General features: G+C 36.3%; 3 protein-coding genes and 1 pseudogene across 3 annotated transcripts in view; 2 read left to right on the forward strand and 2 right to left on the reverse strand.

The window, feature by feature from the left end:
• The first annotated feature begins 9,203 nt into the window (after nt 1-9,203).
• On the forward strand, nt 9,204-13,161 carry LOC129579076 (uncharacterized). Its single transcript, XM_055468667.1, has 5 exons — nt 9,204-10,608; nt 10,682-10,977; nt 11,079-11,907; nt 11,981-12,098; nt 12,177-13,161. Exons 1-5 carry the CDS (start codon nt 9,695-9,697, stop codon nt 12,453-12,455), a joined length of 2,436 nt encoding a protein of 811 aa, XP_055324642.1. The 5' UTR covers nt 9,204-9,694; the 3' UTR covers nt 12,456-13,161.
• Nucleotides 13,162-13,228: 67 nt separating this feature from the next.
• On the reverse strand, nt 13,229-14,764 carry LOC129579114 (mitochondrial pyruvate carrier 1). Its single transcript, XM_055468779.1, has 3 exons — nt 13,979-14,764; nt 13,745-13,845; nt 13,229-13,660 (listed from the first exon to the last, which is right to left on the reverse strand). The coding sequence occupies exons 1-3, from the start codon at nt 14,068-14,070 to the stop codon at nt 13,491-13,493; spliced, it is 363 nt and encodes a 120-aa protein (XP_055324754.1). The 5' UTR covers nt 14,071-14,764; the 3' UTR covers nt 13,229-13,490.
• Nucleotides 14,765-15,149: 385 nt separating this feature from the next.
• LOC129579347 (U6 snRNA-associated Sm-like protein LSm2) lies at nt 15,150-15,900 on the reverse strand (annotated as a pseudogene).
• A 288-nt stretch (nt 15,901-16,188) lies between these two features.
• LOC129579348 (heat shock cognate 71 kDa protein-like) overlaps nt 16,189-17,954 on the forward strand; it is an 8,225-nt gene continuing 6,459 nt past the window's right edge. Inside the window, exons 1-4 of the mRNA XM_055469380.1 lie at nt 16,189-16,530; nt 16,711-16,764; nt 16,857-17,439; nt 17,560-17,951. Coding sequence (XP_055325355.1) covers nt 16,492-16,530; nt 16,711-16,764; nt 16,857-17,439; nt 17,560-17,951 — 1,068 coding nt within the window. The 5' untranslated portion in view covers nt 16,189-16,491. The remainder of the gene's footprint in view (nt 16,531-16,710; nt 16,765-16,856; nt 17,440-17,559; nt 17,952-17,954) is intronic.

The following is a 17,954-nucleotide window of genomic DNA, read 5'->3' on the forward strand; positions in this document are numbered from 1 at the left end:
CTATAATATACTGATTGTTCAATCTACACATACGCTTGCAATTTCATCAAACCAATTCTTCCATGAACGTTCACGTTGATGCGCCTGTATACGTGGATCGCAGCTAATAGGAACGTATGCGGCAAACAGGAACATGCAACAAAAATGAGAGAGAGAGAGAGAGAGAGAGAGAGAGAGAGAGAGAGAGAAGTTTGGCGTATAATTTTTTTTTCCAAAGTGAATATAAACCGCACAGATGAGAAGACAAAATATATATATTTAAAATATGTGATTTTTGATGAGAGTGATTATGGCCAGCTTAAAAATTATATAAAAAAGCTCATTTTTAAATTGGTTTTGGATGGATATGATATCCATCATATCGTATTTGGGCACATTTAATCCGCACATAATTCCAAAGCGATAACATAATCTATTTTTATAAATGTGTTCGCGCTATCGAGTGCATTCGCATTACATGATTTTGACGATCATTGCGAATAAATGAATTGCGATTTGAAACAACTGTCAATAATCATTCACTATCCTGTTTCCGTTATCGTTCAATAAGTGCTAAGTCGATTTTTTCCATCGAAACGGTAGAAAATGAGCTTACCACAATGGGGAGGCGTTTCATTTATAAGCTGATATCAATATTTCTCGAAGATTCCGTTGGGCTGGTTTATTCTGATTGCAAATTATTTTGCATTTGGATCAACTCATTTTCGGCTGAACGTTGGATTTTCGGAACATTTTCTATAAGAAATGGGTCAGTTGTGGATACCGTGCGATATGATCGTTTCGAACCAAAGTGGCTATGCTTTTCTGCTATCTCTAATCATTGAATTTACTTGATGCCATTTCAGTTACGTTGATTTTCCTCAAACTGAATGTTTTCTTTTCGCAAAAAGAGAGAGAGAGAGAGAGAGAGCTCATATCCTCTTTCTCATTTTTGGCAATTTATTTTGCTTGTTCGTTTTTGAATGCATACAAATACGTGATCTCCTACGTGTCTCATTATGATAACTTTTCACGTATTTGATTGGAGTGCACAATCGCAACGATAGAGAGAAGACTTATAAAAATCTGTTAAACGGCGGCACTTCGATATGTGTATGTGCATGTGAGAGCGAGAAAAAGACCGAGTACACATCACTTCATATATGTGTATGGTTTTTGCAACGGAGCAATGATGATTTAGTAGTACTTTATTTGTTGTTGAGTCGGAACCCATTGTATTCACTAAATATTGCTACCACTTTTCTCGTCTCATCATGCAAATCGCATCAATGTTCATACACGAATTTTTACACCTATAGCATTTCTGCATGCTTTCAGCTTGTCTCATGATATTAAACGCGTCTTTCGTAAGACTTCTCTTGGTTGTTGTAAAAAATACGCGCTGTCTCGTTCTCTCTCTCTCTCACTCTGTCCGACCACTTAGTGGACGAGACAAGTTATACATATTAAGATATAAGTACAATTTGTCTTCGTGTTGGCTCTCATTTTATTTACAATTGACCATATGCATTTCTCAGACGCATTTTTCTTATCCATGGACAACTATAAATGGATGAGTTTTTTCATGCCGCCACTGATCAGCTCCTTTCCCAATCGTCTCTATCGTTTTTTTTCCTTTCACTTTCTGATTTTTGTTTTGATTTGCTTGACCGTTTAAATTGTCAATTTACGCGCCGAAATGGAGATTGTGAGGAAAAACTATTTGAGTTTGTTTCCTGAAACGAAATTAAATATTTACTTTTAGACATGCAATTGGTAAATTTATGTATTATTTGAACCTTGATTGTGTTTACAGCATTACAAATTGGCGCTTTTTTCTCCGACAACCACACATTTGTGGGAAACCGATAGCCATTTCATTATTTCAACCAAAATTGACACAAATCGAACATTATTTCAATCAATTTTCTTTCTAGAGATAGTTTTTCGATAGCGATTTTGTAAACGATTGTAATTAAATCCTCAGGACGCTGAAATGTGTGCATGTGTGTCTCGGTATGCGTGTGTGGTATGGACAGTACGAGTTTGTTGTTTTTCTTTTTGAATCATTTAATTTTTTTCCCTAAATCAAAATCCAAGAAACCAGATTTAGAAACGAACAATGAACGAAGAAAGAAGAGGAAAATAGCCTCGAAATAAGATGGTAAGTACCCCATAGTCCATTTACATTGCATTGCAAAGGGGTGAATAAAATGATTATATTTTTTTTTTATTCGGTCATAGTTTTCGTTGCAAAATAATGTTAAAAAACACGAAAAGGTGGATGCTCGTTTTAGCCGAACGAAACCAGTGCTGATTATGTACAATACGCAATTGTATCGAATAGTATTTGCTTGATAGCTTTAGACAGGTTTCGCCATGTGTGTTAGTGACTTTTTTCTCAATGATTCACGTAGTTTAAGTTTTAAACTTTGTTTTTTTTATTCCATGGGCATTTTTTTCTACTCTCGCGTCGCGTATTTAGAGTGTCATTTTCATTTAAATACGGTCATTTTAAATCTATTCTTTTCATCCCTTTAAATCGCCGCCACAGGGATCTGACCGTCAGTTTTTTTACATTGCAAATTCCAAATTAAGCTAATTTGCGATGTTGACGGTCACATGTTTGCATATCGGTCGGTATTTAATATTTCTTTGGTTGTATTCACTTGTATGTGAATAAATCGTGTGATTTTTAGATAAAATCATATCGCTTGAAACCATATGTCATGTTTATGACTAGTCTGTCGATATTTTGGCGCTTCATTTGTACAATATCCATTCATTTACACTTTCTTTTGTACTCTCGAAAGCGGAACTTCCTAATCATATTTCTCACGTGATTTAAAGTTCATATGTATGAGAGCACAGCGCAGAAAAAGAAATAATACAATAATGGACATTGGCCAAGGAATAAAGTTTTCCTTTTTGCCCAAACGATAAGTTTGGTTATTCAGAAACAATTTGATGAGATTTTTTTCGGCATGTGTTGCCTTGAAGCATTTTTCGAGGATGTCTATTATTGGATCGCTATCTGTGACGGTGTCTCTCCGGACAACGAGAATCTACCAAATCTTTTTGCTTTATGATTGTAACATTTTTGGTGTAAATAAAATGTTTCTCTCAAGTACCTATCTATCAGTCAATATGATGTAAACAAATTTTCCATTGTTTACAATGAAATCGCCATTATTTACGGTTTTTTAGAGACGAAATTTCAGCCATTTCATCATAAGAAATAAACCAAAATGACCGTTAGCTATCAATAACGTTTCTATGTGCACGGAACGCTGGTTCACGACCGGATGATTGCTATAAAATTCGATGGATGATCATATTTATTTATGCTATTCCGTTGTGTGTGTGTGTGTGTGTGTGTGCCAAGCAACAAGGAATGAAAATGCAGAAATCTAAAGTGTATTTTATGGAATACACATCGGGCCCAAGATAGCGCGCTAGACCAAACAATAGGACGCGCACCCTTTCTAGTGCAACAGTGAAAATCGAAAAACTTAACTTACAAGAAATGTGTGCGCGTAGTTTCAGAGCCAACTTACAAAGTGTTTGGTTTGTTTCCTTTCTCTTTATTCCGTTCGGTTCTTTAGTTTTTTTTTTATTGTGTCGTCCATTGCCATTTTCACATGTATTTTTTTGTCCGTTGATCCCTTCGTCTCTATCTTTTGCACGATTCGGCCATTTAACTCTGCTCCTGGCTTTGCAAATTTCAGTGCTGCTACTGCTGCTATTGAATGGCCAACGTGTGTGTGTATATATGTATTTGGCTGGGCGACAACAGTGAAAATGATGATGAATAAATGTACCTTTCGTCTTGTTTTGTTTTCTTTTTGTCTTTGAACTTCTCTCATCTTTTTATTTGGTTTCGGCCGTAGAATTCATCTTTTTTTTGCTCTCTCCTCATGTCATGCAAAATGTGCAAGAGGAATTCAGTCGAAAAACATATACGGGAAAATCGCTTTAATCAAAATATCCAGTTTTAATTCCCACAGATTGGATGTACAATCGTCGTACAATGCAAGAAGCGAAGAAAAAACGTCCTTTTTTAATGCATCATTTTTGTGAGCTGTATCATCATCTGTTATTTCATTATTTTTATACATATAGAAATGATTTTACAAATTTACAAGGGTTGATGTTGTTTGGTTGTTGGACTGTTTTTTTTTTCTTCTCGTCTTCAAATTGTAGGATTAAACTTTTTCATTTGAACATATATGCATACACACAATTTTTTGAAATACATGTATGAAATTTTATCCATGATGATCATGCGCGAAGCATTCAATTTATATGCAAACTTTGATGAAACTGCAATGCGATTTGAACGGAAATTGATTAAAACCTGTTTTCTTCATCGTCAGTATATGCATGTATGATATCCAGATCAGCTGCATTTTATTGGGTCGACAAAGAAACAAGCAAAGAAAAAAAAAATCACTGGATGAGCAAAACGAAGTAGGGAAAAAACTTGAGTAGAATGTTCAGGGGTAACAAACAAGTTCAAAGCACACTGTCAATATTGTGTGAGCCTCAATTCTTCGTGTTGGGTAATTTTGCTTTTGTGACTATGGATTTTTTTCCGTTGCATAGCAAGTGAATGAGTGAATGTCTATTCAATCTCGAGAGCTTATTGACACACTCAAGTTGTGAATAGAAGTGGACTAGTTGAAAAAACGTTCGCGTTATTGTCGAACCGAAAATTGGCAACTGTTTTCCACGATTTTCTTTTGACGCTAGCCACAAATATTTCGCGTTAGCCAATTAAATGTAGCGGTCAGGAAAAATACCAACAGCAATTAACAACCAAACGTGAAGGCTCTAAAAATGCAATGGCCATTTGAAAATGTATGCATTGCATATGTTCGGCACATTTCACACCGTTGCCGTCCGATTTCGAGTGGAAAATTTTCGCTTCACAAAAGTATGGCACAAAACACAATACGCGCGTACAAGAAACGCAACGTTCGAGACGAAGGAACGAATGCAGTTTTTCAATTGACATTTTTCAAAAGATTCAACAAATTTCTTGCCTAACAATAGATATATTTCCGATGTCAATGACCAAAACAAGTTGCGTGCATAAGATTAGCTAAATGCATTTTACTTAGGCTTGTTTTTTTTTCTTAATAAATTCAAAATGCAGACGACTGCGAACGAAAGTTGGTCGAGGAACTGATTAATGGAACAAACAACAATTGTGCATTGTTCCGTCATGCAGCGTTTGACTCTCAATTATAATTCATTTCATTCTTTTTTTCTCTTATTGCTGGATTTCTTCTTTTTTTTCTGCAGATCTGCCAACCGATGGCAGACTAGCCATAGTGCATGGACGCATGTTGAAGTATCAACGACAACGGTTTACTAGTACAGAGCGGCGTAGAGCTGCAGAAAGAAAAAATATGCCATACGGTATAGATTATAATTATGTAATGTAAGAGCGATGCAACCGAACCGTTGTACAAGTAAAGTAAAGTAAAGTAAGTAATAAGGTATGAATTTTAGAGCAATCGGCGACTAAGAAGAGTATTCGTAGTCGTCAAGCCGCGTGCATAATACTCTTTTGCTTGGACAGAGAGCAACGGCTGTATGCATATATACGCGTTTTGCGTTTAAATTCGATTTATTATTTTTTTTTTTTCGTTTGAGTTACCCTTCCTATTCCTTTAGCAGAAAAGAAATATATGTGCGCTCAGTGATGGATAAAATAAAAACAATCTGCAGCAACTAGCGATCGAAACAAAAGCGAACGCGGCGCATTTCAGTTCATCCATCAACAAGCGAGAGAGAGAGAGAGAGAGAGAGAGAGAGAGAGAGAGAGAGAGAAAGAGAGAATGTTAGCATTCATAATTATGAATACAATGAGAAGGAAGGCTGCATTTCTATTTGCAACTGCGTTTTAGAGCAGCAGCAGCAGCAGCAGCAGTGGCGACAGTGGCAGGAGTGGTTCTCTGTGGCTCTGGCATTTCAGTGCTTGTTGTTCACGCTCTCCTCAAGAGAAATGCATTTTACATTAAATTTAGCTCGATGTGCAGAAGCACACAAATCTAGCAAAATCTTTTATTGAATCTTTCTATTTTTTGCACATGCCGTTGGCCATTGTTGAGGATTCGAGAATGAAAATGAAAACAACCGCGATAAGGGTTGAGGAAGAGAGAGATGTAAGGCGAATATCATCTGCATAAAAGAAAACGCATCGTGATACGTTTTGTGTGTGGATTTTTTTAACCCTTGTTTTAATCATACGCATTGCATGCAGTTGCATTCAGTTGCAGTTGCATTAGATTTTCCATAAAAATGTGTTTTGTCATTCAAATGAAAGTTGTTAAACTTTCTTAGTTTCTCGAGGGGAAAATGGTAATTTTCATTACATTGAAAACGCTCCCTTGCTGCAGTTTTACGCGCAACAAGCATTCATTTCAACATGTTGCACATATTTATGCGTTTTTTTTCACTCTCAATAATATGCACACAAACTGCAATATTCAGCGGAAAAGAAAAATAGTAACACTCAACAGACGTGTCCGATGTCCATCCGTTGAAAACGTTTCTTTTTTTCACATCTGCGATGGAAGATACCATCCAGACTGAAAACACATTGTGTTGTCGGGCGTTTCTCACATTAGAATTGCATTTAATACATTCAATGCATTTGATGCATTTCTAACCTGATTTGCGTATTGTGAGCATACGCGTATGTGGAAAATAAGTCGAGCATTTTCCCATCGTAGATCACAACGGTCTTTTATTCGATTAACTTTGCATGAAAACAATCATTTCATTCTATAATCGAGCAGACATCCGATGACTTTGTTTTTGATTCATGACTTTGTAGAGGCTGTTGTGCCGATTTTTCAAGCAACTGGCATAAAAATATTACGAGTGTTTACGACGATATGGTCGCGTTTTTTTTTCACTGTATTTCAACAAATATTTGCTCATTTTTAACGCTTTTGTTTTGAACCATATTTATTGCACTATTGGCCGATGCGTATGTAAGGTAATAAACCTCTGTGTTCTGTGCAGTTGCAATTTCATTTTCCCACAAATTTAAAAGTAATTGTTATTTTTATTCTGCACAGCTCTCTTTGTATGTTTTTTTTTTCTTTTGCTCGTTCTGTGTAAACGCACAGAAAAAAAAATACGCACAGATCCTTGCACACCGGAATCGAGGCGCAGATGCTAGACACCGGTTAAATCGTTGAATGTTTCTGTCGCGGAAATCGATTTCTTTTGTTGGATGAGTTGCTCTTCTGTTTCACGGACAAACAGAGAAAAAAAAACTACATCTCTTTACCATTACGGCTATATTATAGCTCAGTGTTATCAAAATGCAATACGAGGTGTCACAATCTGCATCTTACTCAAGCCATCGTTTTCATACAAAACGGCTCGTATCTGAAGGTTTTTTTTTGTTAGTTTGTACAAAGGATTTGTTTTTTGTCTGTTTTTTTGTGGTTGTTTCGAATGAGAAAAAAAAAACGATCGGTTGGAGTATTTTTCATCAATTTGGTTTCATTCAAATGAATCCCATAAATTCAAGTGGCCGCTGCAGTATTCATCTTCTTCCATTTTAATGAAGAACAAAACCAAAGAAAACGAAATCGTTTTTCATTCGTTATGCGTCGACAAGAAAACCATACGGAAGAGAGAGAGAGAGAGAGAGAGAGAAAGACGGTGATGGCGATGATGATGCGAAGCCCATGGTTCCTAGAGACGAAAACGTGGAAAAGAAAACGTGTCATCATCAGAGGAATATATCTGTTGTAATCAAATTTCGCTTGTTTCGTACGAGGACAGCAACGACGATGAACGACGAACGACGGACCATGGAAATGTGGATTTAACTTTCAGTACATTGACGCAATGAAAACCGAACCGAGACTTGTTCAATGTTCACACAACAACGAAAAAATTCAGTATAAACCGAACACACAACAATGGACAAAGGATAAACATTGAAGTTAAATACATACGGAGAGCACTCACCGGATGTGCTTTTTAATACACGTTCTATTTATTGTATCTCAGTGCGTCAATTCAATGCATAGACATTCGGCTTTTGTGTATTAAATGCGAAAGGATATTTTCGTGATGGAAATGAGCAAAAATGGAAAGAGAAAAAAACCCACGTACGATCGTCGCTTTGGCGTTCTCTTTTCTTGTTGCATTCAATCTTCGAGTAATAAAAATAATTGTTCAACGATGAAAAAAAAAGAAGATTATCATGCGAATGAAATCAAACACAAGAAAGTGAATGGATTTTCGATAAAAGTCTTCAATTTTCGATTTTTCAATTTTCTTTTTCATTTCATCGTAGAATATTCATTTGGAAAGATAATCTCAGGCAAAATAGTACATATCGCACGTATGTCTGCTTCTTATTCGTCAAAAGAAGGTTGACAAATGTTGTTGCATACTGCGCCAGTTATAGTTGCATTAGTCCAAATCTGCGATGATATTGATCAGACAATAGAATCCGGAATACATGAACTTCAACGATAATCAGCATTCCGTTGCTAATGCGTAGCATAATGAATTGTGAAATGTTTGACGCTACCCAAATGGTAGTTAAGGCAGCCACTTGTTGCCTATTGTGTGTTCAATAAGTCAATATGTGCAGGTAGAGAGAAAATCGTACGGTTTAGACCTTTTCCGATTATTATGATCTATAAAAGAGCTGTAAAATCATTTGCTAACAGTTGAAAATGTCATAGACGCACACAGGTTTCAAACAACCGAAATGCAATCGACGTTTGATGTCAATTACTTAGTGTTGGTCAAACGTGCATTCGAATGTATACTTTAGTAAACCCAAACAAACACATCCAAACCGGTGCCGTCGTTATATTCTATTTTGTTTCGAAATCTTTTAAATCAGAAGCACACCATTCGAATTCAGTGTATACATTAGCGTCGGTTATTCTTTATCAAATTCGTTCGCTTTAACGGGCTCACACATTTACACATGCATGCCAGAGAGCGAACAACGATGTTACGAGAGAGGCACAGTCGTTGTTCTTGGCTGTTTGTTCGTTCCATCGCTATGCGTGTCGGTTCGCTAGTTTTTTAGGTATGGTTGTGGCGTCTGACTAATGTCGGTGTGTGTTGTACGATTAAATATCATGCACATGTGAAATGGTTAATACATAAACACCGTGCATTTGTGTATGCATACACAAGCTATTCCAATTGTTCACGATAGATGATATAAATACACGCATATATTGGACACGTCGATACACGGAAAGAAAAGAATGAGAAAATGTTTGCGTGTATTTTTTCGGCGTTATTAAAATAAATATTACTCACGTTCGTGTCAACGAATATATCGTACGTATATATAAATATATATATTTAGGTCTATACACTCATTCTCTTTCTGTGTGTATCTGTTTGTTGTTGCGTTGTTATATTCAGAGACAAACACAAAAGTCAAAACGTTAATCAACGAACATGGTTGCCATGTTATAGAAGGGCGTTGTTGATCGAATTTTTGTGTTGTTTTCGATATTTCATTTTCTATCCAAACGTTTTAGTGCATTTTAGATATGATATTGAATTTTTTTTGTTGTTAAGAATTAGTGTTTGATTCAGTGAATTTATTTTAAAGCAGCTAGTGTTAGAGTTCCACCCGAATGTGTGGCTGGAACAATTGCGGTTGATCGCGAACACAAAACAACAAATTTGGTGTGTGTGAATCATGGGTGTGACGGCGGTAATTTGGCGCAGCTATTTCGGATTTGGCCTGTTGCTTTGCGTAACCGTTTTGGCACAATATGAATGGCAGCCACGAGATGCATTCGATGAAATTCGAGTTAAAATGGATAAAGTAACAGCGGATAATTGCCAGATCCAGCATTTAGGCGATCTCTATCTACCTGATGACTCAGTGTCGCACCTGATCGACATTAAAGAAATCAACATCAATCCCGTGTTCCCCAATCGAACGGCATTGTTGCATTTGCACAACATGGCATTGAGTCGATCGTTTTTCTGGAGCTACATTCTGCAAAGTCGTTTCATTCGACCAGCCATCAATGATACCTACGATCCCGGAATGATGTATTACTTCTTGTCAACGGTAGCTGATGTATCGGCCAATCCATTCATCAACGCATCAGCAATCTATTTCTCCCCAAACAGTTCGTATACGTCATCGTATCGTGGTTTCTTCAATAAAACATTCCCACGTTTCGCTCCGCGTACATTCCGAATGGACGATTTTAACGATCCAATTCATTTGCAAAAGATCTCCACGATGAACACGTTCGATGTCCGAGATTTGGGTGCCATTCCATCGGATTCACTGTCAAAAGATTATACAACCGATTTCTATAAGATCAACGAATGGTATCGGATGTGGTTGCCAGACGATGTTGAAAATCGGCATGACACAAAAACTACGTATCAGGTGGAAATTCGATATGCGAATAATACGAATGAAACGTTTACATTCCATGGGCCGCGCGGTGCTGACGAAAATCCTGGACCAGTGAAGTTTACACGACCCTACTTCGATTGTGGCAGATCGAATAAATGGCTGGTGGCGGCAGTCGTTCCTATAGCTGATATTTATCCACGTCATACACAGTTTCGGCACATAGAATATCCCAAGTAAGTAAACCTATTCATAGGCTACCATTAAATGAATTATTCTGATGATAATAATCGCCGTCACTCATTTTAGATATACGGCGGTGTCAGTGTTAGAAATGGATTACGAACGTATTGACATAAATCAATGTCCGAAAGGTTCGGGCAACATCGGACCGAATAAATTCGCCGACACGGCCAGATGTAAGAAGGAAACAACCGAATGTGAACCGATACATGGTTGGGGTCTACGGCGTGGTGGATACCAGTGTCGATGTAAACCGGGCTTTCGTCTACCGAATCATGTGCGTCGACCATTCCTGGGTGAGATTGTCGAACGAGCTTCGGCTGAACAATACTACAATGGATTTGATTGCTTAAAAATCGGATGTAAGCAGCTAAATATTTCTATCCTACTCTATATATAGTTAATGTTTCATTTTATAAGCAAACAATATACTGATTCAAATATTTCGAAATCCAATACAAAGGGGTTCAAAAAGTGCCAATCGATTGGGAGCGTGCTCCGTACCACATTCGTGAACAATACTTGGACATGCACTACGAGTATCGTAATATAACAAAGGGAGCGGCATCGTTGCATCAAAGCAAGGTCAATGTTGATGCTGCAGTCAATTTTATCAACACAGTGAATCCATCATCGTGTCGAAATTTCCATCCTCAAGATTTAGTGCTTCACGGCGATGTTAGCTATGGTGCGAAGGAATTTTTCGAAAATGAAGCTAAAATGGCATTACGTTTGGCCAATTTCATAAGTGCCTTTTTGCAAATCTCCGATCCAAATGAAGTGTATTCAGGCAAACGTGTTGCTGATCGGCCATTGACCGAAGATCAAATGATTGCCGAAACATTGGCATTGATTATGGGCAATACTCGAATTTGGGCAGCCGGCGTCTATTGGGAACGAAATAAATTTACAAATCGTACATTATTTGCGCCATTCGCCTACAAACAAGAGTTGAACGTTCGTAAATTCAAAGTCGAAGATTTGGCTCGGTTGAACAAAACAAATGAAATTTATACGGAAAAACCATGGTATCGATTCTTGAAGCAACGTTGGTCAACCAATTTCGATTCGCTGGATAAACATTATATGAAAATTAAGATTCGTCACAACGAAACCGGTGAATTCAATCAAAAATACGAGCATTATCCGAACTTCTATCGAGCCGGTGGTTTGAATTCTGGCTACTGGACAACACCCAGTTTCGATTGTCATGGCTATGTCAAAAAATGGCTCATCACATACGCAGCTCCATTCTTCGGTTGGGATAGTCTGAAAGTCAATTTGGAATTCAAGTACGTAGAAAATGAAATGGAAAAACGATTTTCGATTGTTTGTAATTTTTGTCTTTTCTTTCGCTTCGAACAGAGGCGTGGTTGCTGTATCAGTTGATATGATTCAAATGGACATAAATCAATGTGACGACGATTACTATGTGGCCAATGCATTCAAGGGTACCCACAAATGTGACAAAAAAACATCATACGTAAGTATAAGTACTTTGTCGAAATCATCGGATTTGTAAATAAAATGCATATTTCTTTTTTCTCTTAATTTTCTGTAGTGTGTTCCAATTCTGGGCCGCCTCTTCACCACCGGTGGATATAAATGTGAATGTTTGCAAGGCTATGAATACCCATTCGAGGACTTAATCACCTATTATGATGGTCAATTGGTCGAAGCCGAATTTGAGAATATTGTTAATGATGAAAAGACCCGTTTCGATTTGTATAAGTGTCGGCTGGCTGGTGCAGCCGGCTTGCAAGCAACACTCTTCACAGTACTCATCAGTGCCTTAATACTTTATACGCTATCATTTTTCCGGACGCAGCGTCAAGCGTAAACGTCTACGTATATCGCCAAACAGTTTTTCGAAAATAAACACATCTAAAATCAAATGACAATTTCATACAAAGAAGAAAAAAACTGAAAATGAAAAACCGTTCATAAAGCATTCCGTCCAAGAAAGGAGAAAACAAACAAAAAAATGACATAATAGATATAAGTGAGTAGTTTGACAGTCATTCGTACAAAAAGATGCATATATTTCATTAGCAGCAAATATTTTGCCAATTACCAATTGGTAAATCTAATCGTAGTTAAGAGAAATCGTTGACATTAGGATAACATTTAAAAATTCATTACCGATACACACAAAGATTGTGACGCTAGGCAGCAGCTATCTTTTTTTCTACACATTTTATGGACTTTTTTCTATAAAGAAATAGCACAAATCTTACGTTAACAACGAAACAGAGGAAACGGAATTTTCTTTCATGAATCTCATGTTAGAACAATATTTCCGAAATTTTTACAATTTTATTTGGATTTTTTTTTTCAAAATAACAATTTATTTCCATATCAATTGATTTTTTGATACTATATATTTAAACAATCTGAGGAAAAATAATTACCGTTTATTGTTGCAGCAATAATAATTTAAGCATTTGTAAACATTTCCGTCCTGATGATCTGATTATTATTTGTAAATAAGATGTGAATCTGTGAACATTGAACTAGTTGAAATAAAGAGGTGTTCTGCCAATGAATGCGGTTTTTTTTTCATCGTGAACCATTACTATTTCAAACAAAAACAGTTAAAAAAGAAACAACAAATTTCTACGGAACGACTTAATTTTATTGAATCATAGTGTAAATTTACCATATATTTTGTAACGTTAAAATATTCCAATTGTTTATGTCGCGAATTTAAATAGTCACTATAAATTGAATTGAATTTTTGGAAGAGACAAAATTAAGAGAAACAGAAGAACCTACCGAATATATGTATTTGCACGGATAATAATGGAAACAATTTTTTTTAAAATCTCGTAACAAAATAAATATAACATCTAAATCAGTGAGTTGATGATAAATATTATTGAGATTGTTTCGATTTGTCGTTTGTTAAATAATTGTAATTTATAAATCTGAATCCTTGAGTTCCTTGTGCAGAGAAGTTTGTAAAATGACACGCGAATAATAGCATATTACGTGGTTGTACTTTCCAGGCGAATCGCATAAAAACAGCAGAATACAGTGTCAGAGCTGCAGGTAATAAAGAGAAGACAGGTTATGAAAACAGAAACAACAACTGAGATAACTGCTAAATAAATATCATGTTTTTATTACCAAGTGTCATTTTGCCACTAATGATTTGTGGATCTTTGCGAATATCGGCCAATGCAGCGATCGGAATACCCCAATTAGCGACTGGACCCCAGAAATGCGTGCTGAAAACCAAAACGATTTATCGTGTGTGTGTGATTTTTTCGGCAAGCAAGAACATAAAAAGAAAGTCAACCGAATAATAATTAGAATTTCAAAAACCAGTCTTATATAATGCAATTTCGGGTTTGTACTCACCTCATCAAGTAGTCTCGGAATTCTTTACTTTTTAAATTATTGAAAAACCTTTGGCCAAGGCTTTGAGCCACTTTTGGTGCTTGTTGTGACATTTTGTGCGCTTAATTTATTCGATAAATTCAATTTATTTGGGCAAAAATAACTAGACGAATTTATTTTTTTTCGGAAAAGTTTAAAACAACTTTGTGCGATAGAATTGACTTTAAATAAAGTCTGATTGTTAAATACACGACTTGTCAAATGTCAATGTTACAATGTACTCTTTTTCGAGGTTATGTCACTTTGAATTGATTTGACAGCTTAGCCGTTATGCCTGATAACAACTTGTATTATACAACAAAAATTATACCATCGCACTTGATTTCACTGGGTCCGATCTCTCACTCTGTTGTGCGATGGAAAATACACGGCTTATAATCGATTTTCACATACGTGAATAGAATCAATTTCGCTATTTATAGTAAATTTTGACAATTTTGATAAGCGAGATTATTAGCACGCATATGGCCTTTTGGATTTGTCCTACAACGAAATTTTGGAAAGGAACAATGTCACTGTGTGTAGATGAAATCAAATGGCTAGCATTTGGTCATGCATGATATGCATGTAGTGTTTTTTTTTACTTCTTAGGTAGTGTTACGCATTTAATGGTGTCAATGAAGCACACATCCCAAGTTGCGATTGCCAATTAGCTATAATTTTGCTGTACGATTGAAATCAAATGTGCTACCTATGTTAGAAATAAATTGGAATGATATCAACTACTTGAGAACAAACCGAAGAGTCAAACAGTCAAACGTCGTGGTTCGAACCATACCTAAAATTGTAATGTTTGAGTATGATTGACTCTAGTCATAATTCTTAATGACAAATTGATGAGGGCGATAAATGTAAGACAAATTCCAAAACTAAAAAAGTAAACACACAGACGAAAAGAAAGAAAACCATTGAAAAAAGATAGAAAATCCTGTAAAATTGTACTACTAGGAATTAAAAATATTTAAAAAATGCAACTCAAAAAGCGCATATGTATTCTGTAGATTTGGTAATGGCATAAAACGTAAGGGAAGAAAAAAAAAATCCAACGAAACTGAATTTTTATTCCATATCGAAGAATTGAATTGGGCTAAAGTTACCGAACAACAATAACAATAAAACCAACTTTTGTTCATTCAGTTTTCCTTATTCGAATTTATTAAGCATTTGTCTAGACATTACAAACGAATCACTTCTCCGAATAATTCGTGTGTATTTTTCTCTTGCCATAAAACTTAAATATCCAGTTGCGGGATGGTTGGTTCATTGGAACGTTCATGTCTATCGTGTACTGGTGACAGCTTCTTTACGAGCCGCATCTTGCAACAATTATGTGTCCACTTCCTCACCCGGTAACTGCATATAACGCACCACCGAACCACGGATGAAACAGTTTTTCAATACGTACAACATATCTGGATATTTTTCTGTGTCGTTAACACTGATGTCTGTCAATTTGATGTTCAGATGCTGATCTACCGAGTGCAATGTGCCGCATATACTGTAAAAGAACGAAATTGAATCGATTATTTATGGAATAGTCTGGTTTATTATTTGCATTATAAACAGGTAGCGATGCGCCAAGATAATCAAGTGCCACCTTGGTGTAAAATACCTTAAATCGTTTTTGAGCTCAACGACGACATCCTTTCCCACCAATGACTTGAAGAACGAGTAGAACAACTACAAATACACCGAAAGAAGAGCCTCGCTAATTTTGCGTTTGGCCAAAAAGAACAGTGCGCTTTAAACACTGCACACTGAACGAAGTGAATTATTTCTTTCACAGTTTTTTGCCACTCTGTTTGACATATTTGTTGTTGGCATACTGGAATGTGCGTTCTCAGCAAAGTTTGAAGTTTGAATTTTGTGGTAGTATGTCGCATGTCAGCCTAGTAATGACATCTATTGAGTCCCGATTGAAATTTTGCAGAAACGATTCGGATTAAATGATGCGATCGTAAAGTGAAATGAAAAACAATACTCTTTTGATTGTTGAATAATTTTTTTTTTAAATAATTCAAATGTTTCTTCATATTATTATTATTATTTGTTTATTTTTAGCGGATCTTTGTCAGAACCGACGGCTGCTTGTTCTGACTATGTCTATCGTTTCATAGTTTATTTAGTTGGTGAGGTGTTCGGAAGAGACATATACAGTGAAACTGAATTTCTGTTTAATCACCGTTGGAACGTTTGACCAAGTCGCATGACACGTGATTGCTGTGCCGGCAGCGATATTTTGTGCTGTAGCGGAATAATGAGCAACCACATCAACATACTGTCAAAGAAATCCCGATGACATTAAAAGCATATTAGTTATTTGTCGATTGTCAAGTGGCAAACAAAAATCAATTGTTGATTCAGTTAATTGCTTCAAATAAAATTAGTGCATCCAGAAAAATAGTGATTACAGTATTGTCAATAAGAATTGTATCCAATTTTTCCATTCGACCTGCACGATACGCGATGAAAAAATGGACGAATCAGGCTCCGAAGATGGCAATGAAATAATGGTAAGCTATCGGATTATTGGAGTGTTCATCGATTTCAATTTGAATTGATTCCAATCGTTAAAGGCATTTGTTAAGTGTTGGTTGGAATCTGTAATTCGATTGACATGTGTGACTTAGTTTGCAATGTTAATATCGATGTTTAAGATGTTTTTCATTCCTTTGTTTCGTTCTATCATTTAGAATACTGTAAAAGCAAAGCTCGCTGAATTGAGACCGGAACCATCTGAAGGGGCGGTAAGATAAAAATCTTTTGTATTATCTCAATTATATCTTCGAATCATTTTTATCGTTTTTCCCATCTTATTGCTTTTCTTCGTGAAATTTAGACAATATCTGTTCCAGTTGCTGGCATTGATTTCGGCGCTGCATTCACAAGAATGGCTGTATTTGAAGGACGCCCTCCTCCTAAATCATGCTTTGAAAGTCCATCCTACGTTGCCTTCACCGAAACTGAACGTCTTATTGGTATTCCTGCCAAGAAGCAAGCCGGTAATAACCAAACCAATACAGTTTTTGGCGTCAAACGTTTGATCGGTTGTGAATTCGACGATGAAACCGTTCAACCCGAAAACTGGCCATTCTGTGTTAAGAATGTTGACAACAAACCAAAAATTGAAGTTCAATACAAGGGTCTCACCAATCAATTTAGCCCAGAAGATATCTCATCCATAATTTTGGCCGAATTAAAAAGAACCACCGAAGCTTACTTGGACAAAACTGTCAATGATGCCATTGTCACAGTACCATCTTACTTCAACGATTCGCAACGTCAAGCGATCAAAGATGTTGTAACCGAATGTGGTTTTGTTGTGCATCGTATCATTGACGAGCCAACTGCCCTCGTCTGTTGCTATGGAGCGTACAAAAAGTTTTTCCGAAGAGAATCGAATATTTTCGTCTGTGATTGGGGTAATTATAACATTTAAAAAAAAATAATTTCAATTGAAAACAGATTGTCAAACAAAAATTGATCGAAAATAGTTTTATGCAATGATATTCTCATTTTTTTCGTTTTTTGAATTCTGTCAGGTGCCAGTCTTGATATAACTATTTTTTCGATCGATATAGATGGTAAACTTAAGCAGAAATCAACTGTTCATGAAACTCACTTGGGAAGCGAAGAATTCGATAAAAATGTAGCCGACCACATCTTGAATGAATTCGAAAAAGAAATGGGTAGCCAGTGGATTGCCAAAAAAAAAACAGACAAAAATGCGATGCGTAAATTGTATGACGACTGCGAACGTGTGAAGATAGAGCTATCAACAGATAACATTTCGAATGGGTCATTTTTAATAACTATCACTCGAGAAGTATTCGAAAATTTAAACTCCAAATTGTTCGAAGGGTTAAAGAAGGCAATCAAAAAGGCTCTTGACAACGCCCAATTGAAAAAGGATGATATTACCGACATCGTCTTGGCC

Source organism: Sitodiplosis mosellana, unplaced genomic scaffold, assembly GCF_009176505.1.
Source record: "Sitodiplosis mosellana isolate CC-2019 unplaced genomic scaffold, AAFC_SMos_1.0 Smas_scaffold_6226, whole genome shotgun sequence".
In the NCBI taxonomy this organism is placed as follows: domain Eukaryota; kingdom Metazoa; phylum Arthropoda; class Insecta; order Diptera; family Cecidomyiidae; genus Sitodiplosis; species Sitodiplosis mosellana.